The sequence below is a fragment of the Chenopodium quinoa genome, unplaced genomic scaffold (genome assembly GCF_001683475.1).
Source record: "Chenopodium quinoa cultivar QQ74 unplaced genomic scaffold, ASM168347v1, whole genome shotgun sequence".
NCBI lineage: Eukaryota > Viridiplantae > Streptophyta > Magnoliopsida > Caryophyllales > Amaranthaceae > Chenopodium > Chenopodium quinoa.
Genome location: NW_018743199.1, coordinates 1706912 through 1724358, shown reverse-complemented (window position 1 = coordinate 1724358; position 17447 = coordinate 1706912). Strand labels below are relative to the sequence as shown.

Below are 17447 nucleotides of genomic sequence, written 5' to 3'. Positions count from 1 at the left end.
TAAATAAAATTAATCCAAAGTTTATAGTACTATCAAAGCCATAAGTCAAATATTAAACTAATGTCATAATATTTGGTTATTTCCAACATGATTCTTATTAGATTGCTTGCTACTACTGTATCCCTTACTATAATTATGGTCACGCCGACATATCAGAATTGGCGGTTTTTATGGTTACATTTAGAAAGATTCTCTTAACCGACTTTTCATGACAAAAAGATTTGTAAATCAAGTCTTAAGGTTAGCTAATTAATTAAGCTGTTATATTTAGTAATAATGTAACGTAGTTTAATAAACCATCTCAACTTGACCATTGTTAGTTTATGTTATAGTACGAGACAGTTAGGAGTATTAAGATAAAATGTGATTATCAAACAATATTATAAAATTAATGGGGATTTGAAGAATGACAGCCAACATACAGAACGTAAATAGTCGGCGCTACCCCCATTTTTACTAGTACGACTACGTATGTATGTTCTGTCAAAATTAAACATTCATTGCATAAGATTAAATTTGTTTGTTATTTTTGATACAGAGTATGTAGTTTGATTTTATTTGTACATTCTTCTTTAATTGTTGAATGGAGTTTGATATATTTGTACTTTTATATTGTTTTATTGTCTTACAAATGTGAATTGAAAGTAGTTTAAGTCACTGAATTGAAGCTTTGATATTCAATTCAAACTTGTCTAGCCCTTAGATTAAATTTACCAATTTAAAATTGAGTTTGTGCTCACCAAATAAAGTTTGTTTTAATTAGAGTTTGTAGTTTAAAACTTTTGTATGTTTGTAAGAAAAATTCATTCCATACATTAAGGGCTTGTTCTGATACGATTATTAGTTCAGTTCATTTCAACTATAATAAGTTCAGTTCAATTCAGCTCAGCTCTAATAAGTTCTATTCAGTTCGGCTCCTAATTTCCTTCTCTTATAAAATATTCAGTTCAGTTCAGTTCAACTCAAGAAAATTTTGTTCAATTCAGCTCACTTCAGTCAATCAGAACAGGCCCTAAGAGTCGATGTCACAAATAACTAAATTTAAAGATTACTTTGTATGTATGGGTCTTTTTTGTCAAATTAATTGTGAGCTATGGATTAAAGTGGGCTACAAAAATACGAAATTGTACAATGTTGAATGGACAAAGACTTTGCCAAATGTCAACCAACTATATACTTCGTATGTATAATAGTAGCTATATACCTAGGTATATAAGGAACAAATAAAATTATCACACTAGAATGTCATTTAGGCTTATGGGCTAAAAGATAATCAACCCTTGAATATTAATTAGCTATGCGGCTGTGCCTATAGAGGTTGGTAAAAACAAACCTATATTAGGCTAATTCATGTAGTGTTTCATTACCACATTAATGATTGTGGTGAATTTTATTTTGTTATTGTACCATACCTGCTCAAATATAGAAATATTATGTTCGCTCAATGTTCCTACTTTGTATTATTTGTAATTCAATATGTTCATCTCTAAGGATCTGTTCACATTTACTGAATTGAACTGAACTGAGCTACACTAAACTGAATTAAACAGAATTAAACTGATTGGAGCTGAGCTGAGCTGAACTAATCTGATCGGAGTTAAACTGAACTGAACTGAACTGAACCGAGCTGAAATGAATATTTTATGAGAGAAGAAAATTAAGAGTTGAACTGAACTAAACTGAATTGATTGGAACTGAACTGAAATTAAGCTGAAGTGAACAGTCTCTAAGATCCTGTGATTTTTTTAAGTACATATTATATTTTTGGAAATAATTTGACAAAAATTTATCCCTCCATACTATAATTTTTGAAATTTATGCTCATAATTTTATGTTCCTACTTTGTATTATTTAATATTCAATAAGTTAATCTTTTATCCCTCCATTATGGACAAGGCATCTACTTTTAGACATAATTTTTATTGTGAATCAAGCTTCATTTACATTTTCAACTCGGTGACTAGTACGAGTAAACTTCATATCTTTAATTAATTTATTTTTTTTTTCCCAAAATAAGTGACAATAGATCCAAAATTGCGAAATAACACAAATAAGTTAATATTACACCGTATACTATAAAGTGCAAGCCGCAAAATGAGCAACAACTTGAAATGAATTGAAAAAAACAAGTTAAAAATATGAAAAGTATCCGCTTAGTAATTGATTTTTGTCCCATCTAATAAGATGCATAATATCAAAGTTGATAATATTCACAATTCCCAAAATAAATGATACGGACTACGGATTACTAATATCTCTTGGATCCCGTACTATCCAGGTAATTCGGGTCAAACCATAGTCGGAGCTCCGTGGATTAAGACAAACAAGATAAGAGCGCGTACACAACACGGTAAAAAGTTAAGGATTTGAGTTAAAATGAAAGGAAAAGATGTAAGACACGCAGAGAGCACGTGAGTGAGATGAATGATTCGATTGCATGGATTACTGAATTGGGAATTGAGAAGAATGGCGGATATCTGCGATTTGCCGGGTGAGTTAGAGGAAACTCTTTATCCCAAGAAATTCAGTAGGTTGCCATTTATTTTTGATTTGGTCCAATAAAACCTACCCTCTGTTTTCTCCAATGAAGACCGATTGATCGAGGGGATTTTTTGGTTGACTATCATGCCTAGAGTCACTAATATGTTCGTCCGTTCTTTTCGGCTTATTTTCATTTCAGTTTAGTTTAGTTCTTTTCCTAGTTTCTCTCTTTTATAAAATATTCAGTTCAGTGAATCAGAATAGACCCTAAATGACTATCATATATTGCTGGTTTCGATGAATTTGATCTCATAATTTGTTATACATACTCTTGGTGTGTTCATTTATTTGTATAGTTTTCTATAAATCGTATGTATAAGAGATAAACGTGTTATTTATTCATGTAAGTAACACTGTCTAGTCTTTTGTCTTTATAATTGTACAAGGTGAACGTGTTCACATAACATCGCATGTCTTGTAAAGTTAAGCACTATTATGTATAATTGTCATTTTGTTTGCAAGATATGTAAAACACAAAGCTAATTTAATTTTGAGTCACATGTATAACGAATTTGATACAATAAAATTTGTAACTCCTGCCATAAATGAGAAGCATAAATTCTTAAAATAACAACAATAATGGAGGTTGCAACTTACAAAGCCATCAAGAGGTGTGGTATGGTTGTTTCAAATTCAGAAAATTAGGAAATATGGTTGTTACATGCAAAAATACTAAGGTTGTTACATGCATAAATACTAAGGTTGTTATCCGTTTATACTTTATAGTTGTCACACCAATTCAACCTCGACATAATTCACTTTATCATGATTTTCATTGCACAAATATAAACATAAATCCATCTCAATTCTATTACACAATCCCTCCATATCCATGTGACAACCACAATTTATAAAAGTCTAACATTTCAATCCATGTAACAAAAAGTTTTTCAAGATATATACTTCATGCTATAAAATAGCCCATGTCAAATATTTCGACATATGTTGTAATTAACAAGAAACAAATTAAAAAGAGTATAATGAAACTAGGATTGCGTTTGATTCAAAGAATAACTCTTTTCAATTAGAAATGATTTTGTGGAAATATTTTTCTATTAGAAAAAATCAAAATAGAAGTGACATGAAGAACATGAATGGAAAAATGGGAGCATAGAAAGAGAGCAAGAAAAAGGAGGAAAATATGACTTCAATTAGTACTAGAAAGAAGAAGAAAAAAAAAACATTTTTAAGAACTATTTTCACCGACTAATTAACCAAATAAAAGTACTTAAAAACCAAAATTTCCAAGTAAACAGTTTTAAACCCAACCAAGTTACCAACAAACATTACGCTCTCGTATTAATCCATGGATTTTTATGCATCCTAATTTCCCAGTGCCTTAAGTCATTGACTCTAAACAAATGAAGGGAATATCAGAGTATAGTCCAGCAAATTCGCTAAATAGTCAGAGCAACAATAAAAAAAAAATAAAAAAAAAAAAAAAACAAAATGATTGAGAGAAAACCTGTCAAATGTAGAGAGAATTAACTAAAAGAGTCAGCTCCCTTAACTCTGAGCATAACAGTACAACACATTGTCCACCTCAGCATCATTTACGAACCCAACCTTCCTTATAAATACCACTCTTCACACCCCCCATTTTTTATCACTCCTCACTCCCTCCTCCTCTCCCTCCCCCCCTCCTCCACATATCCTCGCTTTGGCGGAACTTGATTTGATTTAATAAAATTATTGGAAATCCACCGGTCTCCCGGTTCCGAAAAGAAAAAACAAAATGACTTGCTCAGAATTAAAATCATCATCTTCTCCATCATCCGTTACAGTAGTTTCAAAAACAACTGTTATCCCCTCCCAACCTTCCACCATAGAAGACCTTAAACTCTCAGTCTCTGACCTCCCTATGCTTTCCTGCCATTACATTCAGAAAGGCGGTCTATTCACCCGACCACCGATCATTTCCACCGCTTTGATTGCCCTCCTTAAGGAAGGCCTTGCTGTTACCTTAACTCATTTTCCCGCCCTCGCCGGCCGGTTTGTGACCAATTCCCTCGGTTACGTTCATATTACTTGCAACGATTCCGGAATTGACTTCATCCACGCCACCGCCAAGAGTGTCTTTATCCGTGACATTCTCTCTCCTACCGACGTCCCTGACGTCGTCAAGGAATTCTTTACTTATGATCGGACTGTTAGTTACAAAGGCCATTTTCAGCCGTTGTTGGCGGTTCAGTTCACGGAGCTTGCTGACGGTGTTTTCATCGGTTGCTCTGTTAATCACTCTGTTACTGACGGAACCTCTTTCTGGAATTTTTTCAATACTTTTGCTGAGGTTTGTAGGGGAGTCAAGAGAATCACGAAGTCGCCGGATTTTAGCCGGAATTCGGTGATTATCTCGCCGGCGGTTCTGAAGGTTCCAGAAGGTGGCCCGGTGGTTACTTTCAATGAGAAGGAGCCTTTAAGAGAGAGAATTTTCAGTTTTAGCAGAGAAGCAATTTTGTTGTTGAAATCGAAGGTGAATCACCGGAAATTGTCGAATTCCGCCGTGGAAATGCTCGGAAAACAGAGCAACGATCCATGGAATAACAACAAAGACGGAAAAATGGCGTCGAAAATCGAGAATTGGTTACGAAACGCGGTTGCCGTTTCGAAACCTCAGAGCTTGACCGAAACGGAATCAATGGCGGTTGAGATCTCGTCTTTTCAATCTCTCTCCGCGCTTCTATGGAGGTGTGTTACTCGCGCGAGAAAACTAAATCCTGATAAAACGACGACGTTTAGGATGGCCGTTAATTGCCGTCATAGATTAGAGCCGAAGTTGGACCCACTTTACTTCGGAAACGCGATTCAGAGCATCCCAACCGTTGCTTTGGTTGATGATGTGTTGTCCAATGATCTACGGTGGGCCGCGGAGCAGCTGAATAAAAACGTGAAGGATCATGGAAACGACACCGTTAGGAAGTACGTTTCTGAATGGGAGAGTAACCCCAGGACTTTTCCTTTGGGTAATTTTGATGGGGCGATGATTACAATGGGTAGTTCGCCCCGATTCCCGATGTACGATAATGACTTCGGGTGGGGAAGACCCGTGGCGGTGAGAAGCGGGCGGGCTAATAAATTCGATGGGAAGATATCCGCTTTCCCGGGTCGAGAAGGTGGAGGGAGTGTTGACCTTGAGGTGGTTTTATCACCCGAGACGATGGCGGGTCTTGAATCCGACCCGGAGTTTATGCAATTTGTAACTAGTTGTTAGGCCCTAAATGGAGAAATTGAAATTGAATGGTGTTGTTGGGTTGTAAATTTGATTGATGACCCTGAAGGGTCAACCCGTGGTGTTTGTCGGGTCATCGGGTAAATGGGTGGGTGAGATAATGAGAGAAAGCGGCCTTTTTCATATTTCTTTTTCCCCTTATTTTATGTTCTTCTATCTTAACCTTCTATTGTGCCATAATTCTAATTCTAATTCTAATTGTAATCTTACTTTTTACCTTAATTCTTATATTATAGAAGTAAAAATATATTTCATTTGAAATCCAGAGTGTTTGATTAATCAAATTTTATGTGATTAGACAAAGTTGACTTTTTAAATTGATTGAGTATTTATGCCAAGATAATGGAGGTGTGTGAAACTGTTTGACAAAGGACCAAAATCTGTATATGTCAAGGTCAATTACATCAATCATATAATCATGACATAAACAATGTGAGAAATAATTCCACTTTTTATATTAAAAAAAACACGTGGCTATTAACACTAAAAATGATAGGTTTAGTCTGTCAGATGCTCTATGTTAAGGATAATGAGGTAGAATCTGATTATTTGCCAACTTAAATTTTGTAAACAAGATGTGGGAGAATTAATAATGGTGACAACATTAGAAATTAGAATATAGATAATGGAGGGAGTCAAGGGAGTGCAAATTGCCACACTGTCACTCCAAATCAAGTATCTATACCTTCCTCCATTAAAAGAAAAAGGGAAAAAACATTAGAGGCTCACTCGTCACTAACTTATTAATTTCGAAATTTCGAATGTATTAGATGTTCGGGAATTGAAAAGTTAGATTAGTGGACTCAACAGACTATAAATATTAGATAAATCTAATACGGAGTATTTTATTTTGGCAGGTTTTGCGTATGGTGTGGCCAGCTAACACACAAGTAAGTCCTTCGACTTCGTAACTCCTAATCGATCGAGTACCCCTTATCGACCTAGTAGCCCTAACCGACCAAGTAACCCTTCAACCGAGTAACCCTTCCGACCTAGTAAACCATGACCGATTTAGTAATCTCTGACCAAGTAACCCCTTCGACTTAGTAACCCCTAATCCTACACCACTCTTAAACTCCACGCCAGCAGCAACCACGACCAGCAATCACTCCCGTATCCACTGTCCCATGCCACCAACTCCCGTACCACCAGCAACCACCCCCAAATCGAACAAATACCATGCCACCACCAACTCTAGTACCACCAGCAACCACGCCCAGATCCAACCAAACCCACAACCAAACCTTTTAAAAAAAAACCAACAAACCCAGATCCAACCCGAACCCCCAATCTTAAAAAAAATAAAAATCATTAAAAGAAAAATAAACCGAACAAATGCCTTAAAAATTAACAATGACTTCTAATTTCACTTCAAATATGGCTAAAAAGGCCAAATTCGACCATGAAACTCTAGATTGCTGAATTTAACCTTAAAAACCCGAACTTGTTTTCCGACAACGGAGTACGAGTAGCTCCCTCCCTAGCTACCACCTATAACTTCTCTGCCTCCCGCCGCCTCGGTCAAGGTGGGTTTAGTTGGGCTAACCGGAGAACAAGAAAAGAAGAGAGAGAAGAAGGAATTAAAAAAAAAAAAAAATTAATGATTGATTGCACGGTACGGCCAACCACATATAAAACTTTATAATTTTATTTTATGAAAAGATAGTAAAGACTATTACCTTTAATTCGAAGTAGTAGATTAACCAATTATTCGACATTCTTCAATTTAATAAAATAAAAAAAAATGCAGAAAATAAGGTCATATTGATAATTATATTTAGAAAAAAGGTAGCACTAAGACTTGAAACTAGAGTCAACGATAATTGGTGATATCTTTTTCATGGTATTGAAAACGAAATTACAGATATCTTTTTCATGGTATTGAAAACGAAATTACAATTACAAACAAATGAAGTAAAAACTATGGAGTACCTTGCAAAAGGGCCTCTAATTCCGACAACCTTAGTTGAACATGGGTCCTCCTAAACTCAACTTAGGATTATCAAAACAAGATAATATCCAAATTCATGATTATCATCACCTTATTAATTTTTTGAGTCATCAAAGTGTTTTTTTTTCCTTAAGTTGAAAAAAAAAATGATTTTACTCTTCAGCAATAAATAGTCATCAGACATTCAGACCATATCATAATTTTAGTTCACAACATAGTTTCTTTCTTTTACAATACGCTGACGAAAGTGGTTGATTGAAACTTTGAAAGGCATGATAAGCCAATGCCATTTAACAGATAATTATTGCGCTTTGCATTAAAAAACTAACTATTCACAGATATTTTCCTACCAAAACAATTATTGAGGCTTCATTGTTCACAATTCCAGTATTAAAACAAAAATCTCACAAATTCGGTATCAACACATAAAAGAATATCTCATATTCCTCCTTAGTGGAAGAAGAATGACAAACATATAAACATATAATATACTACTATACTTTAGTTATTATGATTGATTATCCTAATAATTAGATGTATATATAAGAGTACCGAATAAGCTGAAAAAATATGTACCACCATAACCATACAAGATATTAGGGATAATTTTCCAGTCGAGATTGGATTGTTTAACAAATCTCGGATATTTGTGTAACGTACCCCTTCATGTAACTCCAGAGAGAGACTTCGATTACGCAAGATTGCCATAAGAGTAGTTCCAAAGATAAAAATGTTGGGACAAGAGTGTCCACATTTAGAACTTTGGGATTTTGGGTGTCAAAATAAATCTTAAAAATTTGAAAATGATATTATCACACACATTAAAAGTTGAAAATAGTGGTTTCGAAATTTCTAAGAAATCCGAACAAGGGGGTCACTAGGAAGCAATGGTCCTATCTGTTATTGGAGTATAAACATCCTAGAAGCACATAGTTTCGACAGAAATCTATAATTCACATAGTCCATATTAAATTGCACCACCTTTTGAAGATTCCTCAAATATCATGTACAATCCTATTATAACATAGATTTTCCAAGAAGAATGATCCAAACACCACAAAACAAGGTACATTTCTGATATCATTTCCTCGAGTCGCTTTGCCAGGAACTCGGCATTCTGTTTCGACATCTCATCACTAATCAGAAAAAACAGACAAGGCACAATCCAAGGCAGAACCAAGCATTACAACTAGCATAACGATTTCCTTTAGTATATGTCTTCATGCATATATTCGACAACCCAAAAGTCGAACCTTCTCCATATCACACTGATTTTGTGCCATGTGTAACAGACATGCATGTATGTATAACCATTTCGGTTCAGGATGTTCCAAAGTCACTCCCTGTTAGGAGAGCGACAGGGAAAATCAATGCAACAAAGCTACGAAATTCTGTTTCTAACAACAGTTTCAGTTCACAGATAAGACTGATAAGAGGCCAATTCAGACATCTCAGCAATGAACAAAACCAAGCTGCAAACCTCCACACTCCAACCATTTGGTGTGAGGAGAGAAAATTATGCATGTCCTCTGGTAATTTGTCCATAAATACTACTGAAAGAAAGAATAAAAACAATGAAATGAACGAAAAACAGTTCAGATTCAGATAAGATTCATTAGTTTCAAGACTAGTTAAGTGTCTCAAAAGTTCAATGTGCAAACCCCATGTGTAATCAACTAATCGCCCCGTCAAAAAAAAAAAAAAAAAAAAAAAAACACTAATCGCCAATGCATGTAACCATGAACATAGTGTAAAGTAGTTCATTGTTACAGATCTTACCCTGAGTGTAGGCTAGATAGCAATTCAGTCATTGAGGGCTGCTAGGGTTTATCACCGAGTTAAACTTATTTCACATCTATTTCGACTAGTAAGGAAATCAGTTTTCTACTCCATTTTTCTACGTTGATTTGTACAAGGATGGAAAATAGTTTTCCAATAGTGAAAAGAGTTTATTTCCTTTAAGAAAGGTAATCCACAAATGTGACAATTGAAAACAAATTCTTCAAACCAAATTTATAATTTGAATGCAGTACTTTTAATTCTATACATTCATAGATGTGCTTGTTTTGTTTATATTGATGACAACTTTACTGGTGGAAACTGAGAAACTCCAATATTATAACAGAGGTACAAAATCAAATCTCATGATCCAAAATGGTCCCTTGCTAGTTGCTACTTATAAGTCCCCAAGACCACTAATATCCCTTCATGAGTCCTCAAAATACCGCCTGATAAGACACTATAACTAGCTCCCACCGGCCCAGTGGCCCCCCTACCTTTAAGAAAGAAAAGGTAAGGACACAAGCTAAAAGATCACAAACCAAACAGACTACACCTATCACAGGCCGTCCAGTAAGTTGAAAAGGTCTTCAGCATATGTAGAGGTAGGCAGAAGTTAAGGTGTGGAAAATCTCATCCCCAATCTTGGTCCATCTTAACATCATTTAATCACCCTCTTGTCAAAGGGCAATGGAAACGCTGCACAGAAGTCTCTATCTACAGTTTCTTCACGTTTTGAATCCACACTTGGTCCTTCCTACCATTATTATACAACTCTAATAAGTGATAAACCTATGCTTAGTCTAAATCACCTTTTGAGCATTGCCCTCTTACCCATGCACAAAGGACTCTGTTGTGGCCCACTAGGTCAATTCTTTGCTAAACACTTCAAACATCACTCCAAAAAAGATTTCTATACACTCACTGTGAAAAGGAAGCAGGAAACTGCAGAGAACAGCCTTCAAGATGTAGCTCCATTGTTAATTGCCTTGGCTGTAAGGTCCTTGTTACAAGCATATCCAAATCCAAGAGTTCACAAAAACCTCTTACCTTGGGAAAAAGATAGTTTCACAATTAAAGCCCTACCTTGAAATAGGCGTGACAAGATCAGCTATTGTACATAATATCAGAGTTCATATTATAACACACGAAGCAGAGTTCATATTTCAAATGAGAATCAAAGTCCATAATATCATCAATAGCAGATTAATAACAACTAGACACTGCTTGAGAGAACTTAAGACACACTGAAAATAACAGTTTTATATTCCGCATTAAAATTAATAGAACCTTTTGAGAATCAAAGTCCATAATATCATCAATAGCAGATTAAAAACAACTAGACAGTGCTTGAGAGAACTTAACACATTGAAAATAGTTTTATATTCCGTATTAAAATTTAAAGAACTTTTTGAAAAACACACAGTTATATTGCAACAGATACATCCTTAGTTACCGGAGGATAAAGCAACAGATAGGTACCAAAGTATAGGCTAGTTGATAGGAACCAAGAGGTTGCGAATATTGCGACAAAAGAAACAATGGGGAGGGCAGAGAAATGAAAGCTGATATAGAGTAGTAAATAAGAGGAAGGGGAAAAAAATAACTAGCCTACATGTAGGAGCTAAAATTCTCTAGTGAAAGTGGGACACATAAAGAAAAAGGGGCAAACCCGAGAAATGAGAGAAATGTAAGCCCTTCATTCAACAGGTGTTGAGCATTTTGTTAAACATTCACTAGCAACCATAGACAAACCACATGTTCAACTTCACCACTAACTCTCTACTTCCCTTGGAACAACTGAAACAGCCCATGTACATAGCTATACTGCAGGTTCTCTCTTGAATTCTGTACTTAAAAAAAAGCCACTAGTAAGTCCATTTCTATCTGTCTCCAGACAAAGCCAATACACATATCCTTCATGGTTTAATTTCTACTGCACCCTCACAAGAATGATTCGATCAGACCAGTTTCAAAAGTAAAGCATCTCCTGATAGCACAGGTCCCTTTCCTTTATCAACTTTCCTATCAATGCTGATGCAGTGGAGTACTGCTTGGAAGCTCATACATAAGGCAATAATTTTTGCCCCATGAATTTTATCCATACCAAGAGGAAGAGTATAGCACACACAGGCTTCATAACATCAAATACCAGTCCACCAAGAGACGATTAAGAGAACAAGCTAATAAGAACCATCCTAATGCGGTTAGAACATTATTTTCACAATGATCATTTTGTTAATTGACTAATCACTCAATACTTTTGAGTTTTGACAAATCCCATGATAAACACAAAAATCAACTTGAGCTCCTATGTATATAACCCTAACCTAGCCACTAGCCCTAACCAACATTTATAATCCAACACATCACTTTGCTTAACCAATTACACCATACCTAAAGAGCCAGAGAGAGCAATCAAAGCATCCTTGTACTCTTAAAACACAACCATTCTCCACAGCCAACAAAAAAATCATTATCCAACATACATTTTAATAGGGGCAGTGCTACAGCATATGATCCATCAATCAATTCTTATAACATGTGAAAGACTGAAACTTGGTAATACATTCAAGAGTATTTAGTCATAAAAACAGGAATTTTATGGTTAACATTACCATTTACGGAATGTAGACGCGTCTATATTCGTAAACAAGTCAAGTAGAACTATGTACAATATACACTTAATTATTCCACAAAGACCTTCAAACTATTTAATAAAACATAATCAAAGCAATAGAACCACAATAACCAGCTGATTAAACACGGCCATGAACAACAAGCAAGCTTACCCCCCAAACTGTATAGAGTCATCATGCCATAACTATCCCTGCACACTAATATTCACCACGGTAATCACTAAAATCATCTTTTGGCAGATAATTCTCATCAACCCTCTCAGCAATCTTCTCTTGTTCATACTTAAACCCTTCATCCAATGCCATCCCACCAAGCGCCCCAGCAACCGCACCAACAGCTAACCCTGTACCGGGCCCGAAACCTCCACTTGTCCTCGTCCTCTGCTCATAAGGACTGTAATCAACCGGAGCAGACGGTGCCCCATAAGACCTGACCCCACTTTGAGGGAAGTACCCTGAGTAGTATCCCATAGAGTACGGAAACGCCGTAGGAGGCGGCGGTGGAGCAGGGGATGCTGACCTGGAGCCACTGTACGGATAAGGAGGGGCAGAAGAGTAATAATACCCAGGATGAGGGGTAGTTTGGTAATCATACTCCAACCCACTATGAGGTTGAGGTTGCTGAGGTAAAGCTTGCTCCTTTATCGCGAGCTTCAATCGGATCTTCCCATCGGGGCGGCCGGAAGGTCGGAGAACGTTGTAAGTCCGAATGATATTCGGGTTATCGGGTTCGGATAGGGTAGAAAGACGAACCTGAAGAGACCCCACAAAAGGTTTAGGGGTTTCCGACGCTTTTGAATGGAAGATTTCAAGAGAGAGAAAAGCGTCGGAAAGAGGGGAAGTAATGGGTAAGAGAAATCGCTGGTTCCAAACGGGTTTAGTATTACCGGAATCATCCGATTTGGTGGTGAGTTTGTTATCCGGGTCGACCCAGAAAATGGCGTAGGGTTTGAGATCGCCGTTTTTCCAGTTGACGTTTTTGAGGTGTTTGCCGGAGATAATGGTGATTTCGAGGTTTAATCGGACTGCCGGAGGTGGTTGTTGCGGCGGCGGAGGTGGTTGGGAGGGTCGTGACATCGCCATTCAAAGAGGGGTTTTTGGAGGAGAGAGAAAGTGACGTGGGATGGGGTCAAGGGTGGTGTTTGGAGTGTTTGTTTTTGGATAAAGGGGAAGATTTTTTAGGGGAAGTTGACGATCGTGCCCCTGTTATTTTGGATGTTGATCGATACTTTATCTTTTGATCGACGGTTATTAGTAATTGCTTCTCATGGGTTGCTATTTACTGAAGTACTGAATTAGGTTTGAACACATGGCTAAATGCCAAGCCCTAGGCTAATTTTGCTTAGCGTCTGAAATTGAGCATAAGTTGATGTGTGGTTTTCTTTAGGTTACCTTGCCCGGAAGTCCTAATAGGTCGATTAGACTCCGACTAATCTGAATTTTTGAGACAAAAGACTTGAGTTTGTACTCTAAATAGTAATTAGAGTACGATATGTTTTAAGTTGAAATTAATCAGCAATCAAGTTTGAGAAGATAACGATAAGTTGTAGTGACCGACCTACTAAGCACCAGAAGCCAATAAATGCTTCAAACCAACCACGGCAACCAAGCCACCATCTACAGCTCTACTACCAGAGTTTCCTTTTGGGAATAAATTGGGATCCAATTACCAATATAGTATTGAAGTATTATCCAGTAGGGGTATTAGGCATTACAACTACTAATAGTATAAATCATGAGTAGAGACTAAAGCACAACACATGCAGACAGTTTAGTGCCATAATTAACAGCAAGCAGCATATACATTTGCATTTTTCAAATCTTTAATATAAGGGAGCAAGAAAGCAATTTGTCCCAGCAAAAGCTTACCCATATGCCAATTCTTGTCAAGCTATTTGTATTTTGTAGGTATTGATGTTTGAACCAGATCTTTGCAGCAAAGAAAACGCCACACACATACAGGAACTCCTACTTCTAACAGGCCTTAACCAAAGTGAACCTGCAACAAAGTAGGCACGAAACATGTTACTAGCAAAAAAATACATTCATAGAAGAAAAGTAGAGTGAGCCTGCAAATATGACATGAGTAATAAGCATGGGTTTAGGGGAAGCTCCCAAGTCCCAAACAAGCATGACCACGTATAGTTGTATCACAAAATTTCATACTGTCATAACAATTGTTATTATACAATCAAGGCAACAGCTAACATTTCAGCATTTTCTTTCAACGTAGTCAAAAAGTTATTGAACTCCAAACAAGGAAAATTGTGGTAATGTGCAGGAATGATTTCATGAGCACTATGGCTTCGAAGTGTTCAAACTTAGAATTGAAATAGAATGATGAATAAAGCAAGGTAAGTATGAGAGAGATGTCTATACATCCATTGTTGTTGTATACTTGTATTTTATGCTGCAATACTCTTTGCATGAGAGAAGAGATACACCAATTTAACAAGAGTTACCTTCCCTGTACTGGACACCAACTCTTCCAACTTTTTGATAATATGTGGAATACTCTGGGTGGCGGCATGATTTGCACTTTCCTTGTCAAATTTAGTTCGTCCATTTTCCAGCATAGCTATCAAACTCAAATCTGAAGACAAAGTACAATCAGTGCTTGAATACTCAGACAACATTCATAGGATTTTTTTTTTAACCAAACAGCCATCTCTCTCTTTGTTCTAGTTAACAATTATTGACTCAAATTCCCAAAGCTACCATTCTCAAAAATGAGTTTACACTCAAGAATTTACAAGGTTTGTAGTTGTGAGGTGTATGTTGGTATTTCTAATCGTTCTGCATAAACTGCAGACCCAAAATCAGCTGTGTATAAGAGTTTACTCTAGCCGAATGTGCTGAAACTCTTACTCTAGCAGAGTTCACTCTATCATGGCATGTGGTACTCTCAAGAGGATTTTTTGCAATGAATTATACGCAAATTTGATCATATAATCACTCGGTCATTTTCAGATAGATACAGATGCAGGCTTCAGCTGTCTATACAATTCATCAAGCAAAATACATATCTCATTGGATGCAGGGTGAGATTTATCAGCAGCAACAAACTGATGCAATTCATTTTCCAGTTCAATCCAACTAGATCCAGGAAAACTTTTCTCTATCCCTTGTTCCCTCATAATAGCCCTGATTTTTTTAACCTCACTCCACCTACTTGCTTCAGCATACATGCTAAGTAGCAGGCTATAGTAACCACAGTTATCAGGCTCCAACTCCATTAGCTTACTGACGGCTAGTTCAGCAATCTCTAAGTTCTGACATAGCTTAGAGCCACTTAATAGAGCACCCCAGATAACTGAATTTGGTTCAATTTTCATACTTTTAATCAGTTCTAATGCATCTTCGAGCAACTTAGCTTTGCATAGTAGATCAACCATACAGCCATAATGCTTTAGCTCTGGACAAATTTGAAAATCATTAATCATGCTTTGGAATATCTCACGACCTTCTTCGACTAGCCCTGCATGAGTGCATGCACTAAGAACACTAATAAAAGTTACCCCATTAGGTTTAACAATCTCCTCTAACATTTTATCAAACATAGCAATCGCTAATTTTCCATACCCATGAGCCGCAAGCCCTTCAATGATAGAATTCCAACAATAGAGGTTTTTCTCCCTTAAGTTGAAAAAGATCACAAGCGATCTTTCTAATTTCCCACACTTGGCATACATGTCTACCAACGCAGACCCAATATAAACATCGAGTAAAAACCCCTCTCGTACAATATAGAAATGAATCTTCCTTCCTAAATCAAGAGCTCCTAGATGTGCACAGCATGAAACTACTGTTGCTAATGTCCTCTTATCAGGGCAGATCCCATTCTTCAGCATCTCATCATAGGCAGCCAACGCCTTTTTGTACTCTTTGTTCTGAGTATAACACGCGATCATAGTAGTCCACGAAACCAAATCCTTTTCAGACATCTGATCAAACAACAACTCCGCAGCCTCAACATCCCCTAGCCTCGCGTACCCATCAATCATAGTATTCCAGGCAGTAGCATTCCTCTGAGGCATCCCATCAAACAAGTTCCTCGCAGAAGCCATATCTCCACCCCGAGCATGAACCGAGACAATAGTGCTCCACGCAAAAGTATCTCTCTCAGGCATTTCATCGAACACCTTCCGTGCTTCAACAAGCCTACCAAGTTTCCCATAAAAATCAACCAAAGCAGTCAACACAAAGACATGAGCATCAAACCCCAATTTCCAAGCATGACAATGAACACATTCCCCAGTTTTCAAATCAAACGCTTGACCACAAGCCTTAATTAATGGCGATAAAGTATAACTAGTTGGGTAAATTGAAGTTCTCAACATTTTCAAGTATAATTTCAAAGCTTGAATTGGTCTTCCCCAATCAATTACACCTCTAATCAATGAATTATACACAAAAACATTAGGAGATTTCATCTGGGTAACAGCTAAATTAGCATAATCTATCTGATTAAGGGAAGAACAAACGCTGATAAATTGGGTCATTACATAACAATCTTTAATATTATCTGATTTGATCATTGAGGCTTGAAGGGATTGTAGATCTGGGAAATTAGAGCAGTTCTTAAGATGGCTTACTAAAGTTTCGGTGTGTATAAATTTGATAGTTTGTGCAAATTTAGACGGAAAGAATTGGTTCAGGTAAGCTATGTCTTTCCGGCAGACTATTAGCGCCATGAAGTACGCGGATTTTTTCGAATTAGGGAAAAGGCGGAAACTAAATTATCCCCATTATCTCCAACAAGAGCTTGGCCAAAATCATTAAACTAAGACCGTGTTTACATTTATCGAAGTAAATTAGGAGTTAAAAGAACTTAAGTGAAATGAAGTGAAACTAAGTTGGAGTGAATAGGCCCTAATCTCAAATAAGTTTCTTTCAAAAAACTTCATTGGTTTGTTCAAAATAATTGCATCATTAGTACATTATACTTTTTTTTTTTTAAAGGAAGTACATTATACTGGTAGCAAATAATTAAGGGAATATTATAGGGTAAATAGAATATATAATTTCTAAAAAAAAAAAGAATCACGCGAAGTAATAACTTGAACTACATTAACTAACATTAAAAAAAAAAGTGAGAAACTTTGGGTCAATAGGTTATGTTAAATGGAGAAAACTTATAAGAATTTATATTTTAGAATATATTATAATATTTTTATCAAATTACTATTTTTTCATGTATGGGATACACTAGTCATAAAAATCATTCGTGGAGCAATAACAAAGCAAAAATTGTGGGAAAACTCAATCTTGAAGGAAGTGATGAATAAGAATGCATTTCATGCTTTCA

At 36.4% G+C, this 17447-nt stretch overlaps 3 protein-coding genes across 3 annotated transcripts; 1 reads left to right on the top strand and 2 right to left on the bottom strand.

Annotated features, from left to right (window-relative positions):
• The first annotated feature begins 3586 nt into the window (after positions 1 to 3586).
• On the top strand, positions 3587 to 6031 carry LOC110733406 (uncharacterized acetyltransferase At3g50280-like). Its single transcript, XM_021913451.1, has one exon. It carries the CDS (start codon positions 4277 to 4279, stop codon positions 5750 to 5752), a length of 1476 nt encoding a protein of 491 aa, XP_021769143.1. The 5' UTR covers positions 3587 to 4276; the 3' UTR covers positions 5753 to 6031.
• Positions 6032 to 12017: 5986 nt separating this feature from the next.
• LOC110733405 lies at positions 12018 to 13326 on the bottom strand. Its single transcript, XM_021913450.1, has one exon. The coding sequence runs from the start codon at positions 13220 to 13222 to the stop codon at positions 12338 to 12340; it is 885 nt and encodes a 294-aa protein (XP_021769142.1). The 5' UTR covers positions 13223 to 13326; the 3' UTR covers positions 12018 to 12337.
• Positions 13327 to 13465: 139 nt separating this feature from the next.
• Positions 13466 to 16878, bottom strand: LOC110733404 (pentatricopeptide repeat-containing protein At1g06143). Its single transcript, XM_021913449.1, has 2 exons — positions 14602 to 16878; positions 13466 to 14138 (listed from the first exon to the last, which is right to left on the bottom strand). The coding sequence occupies exon 1, from the start codon at positions 16831 to 16833 to the stop codon at positions 15106 to 15108; it is 1728 nt and encodes a 575-aa protein (XP_021769141.1). The 5' UTR covers positions 16834 to 16878; the 3' UTR covers positions 13466 to 14138; positions 14602 to 15105.
• Positions 16879 to 17447: the final 569 nt, after the last annotated feature.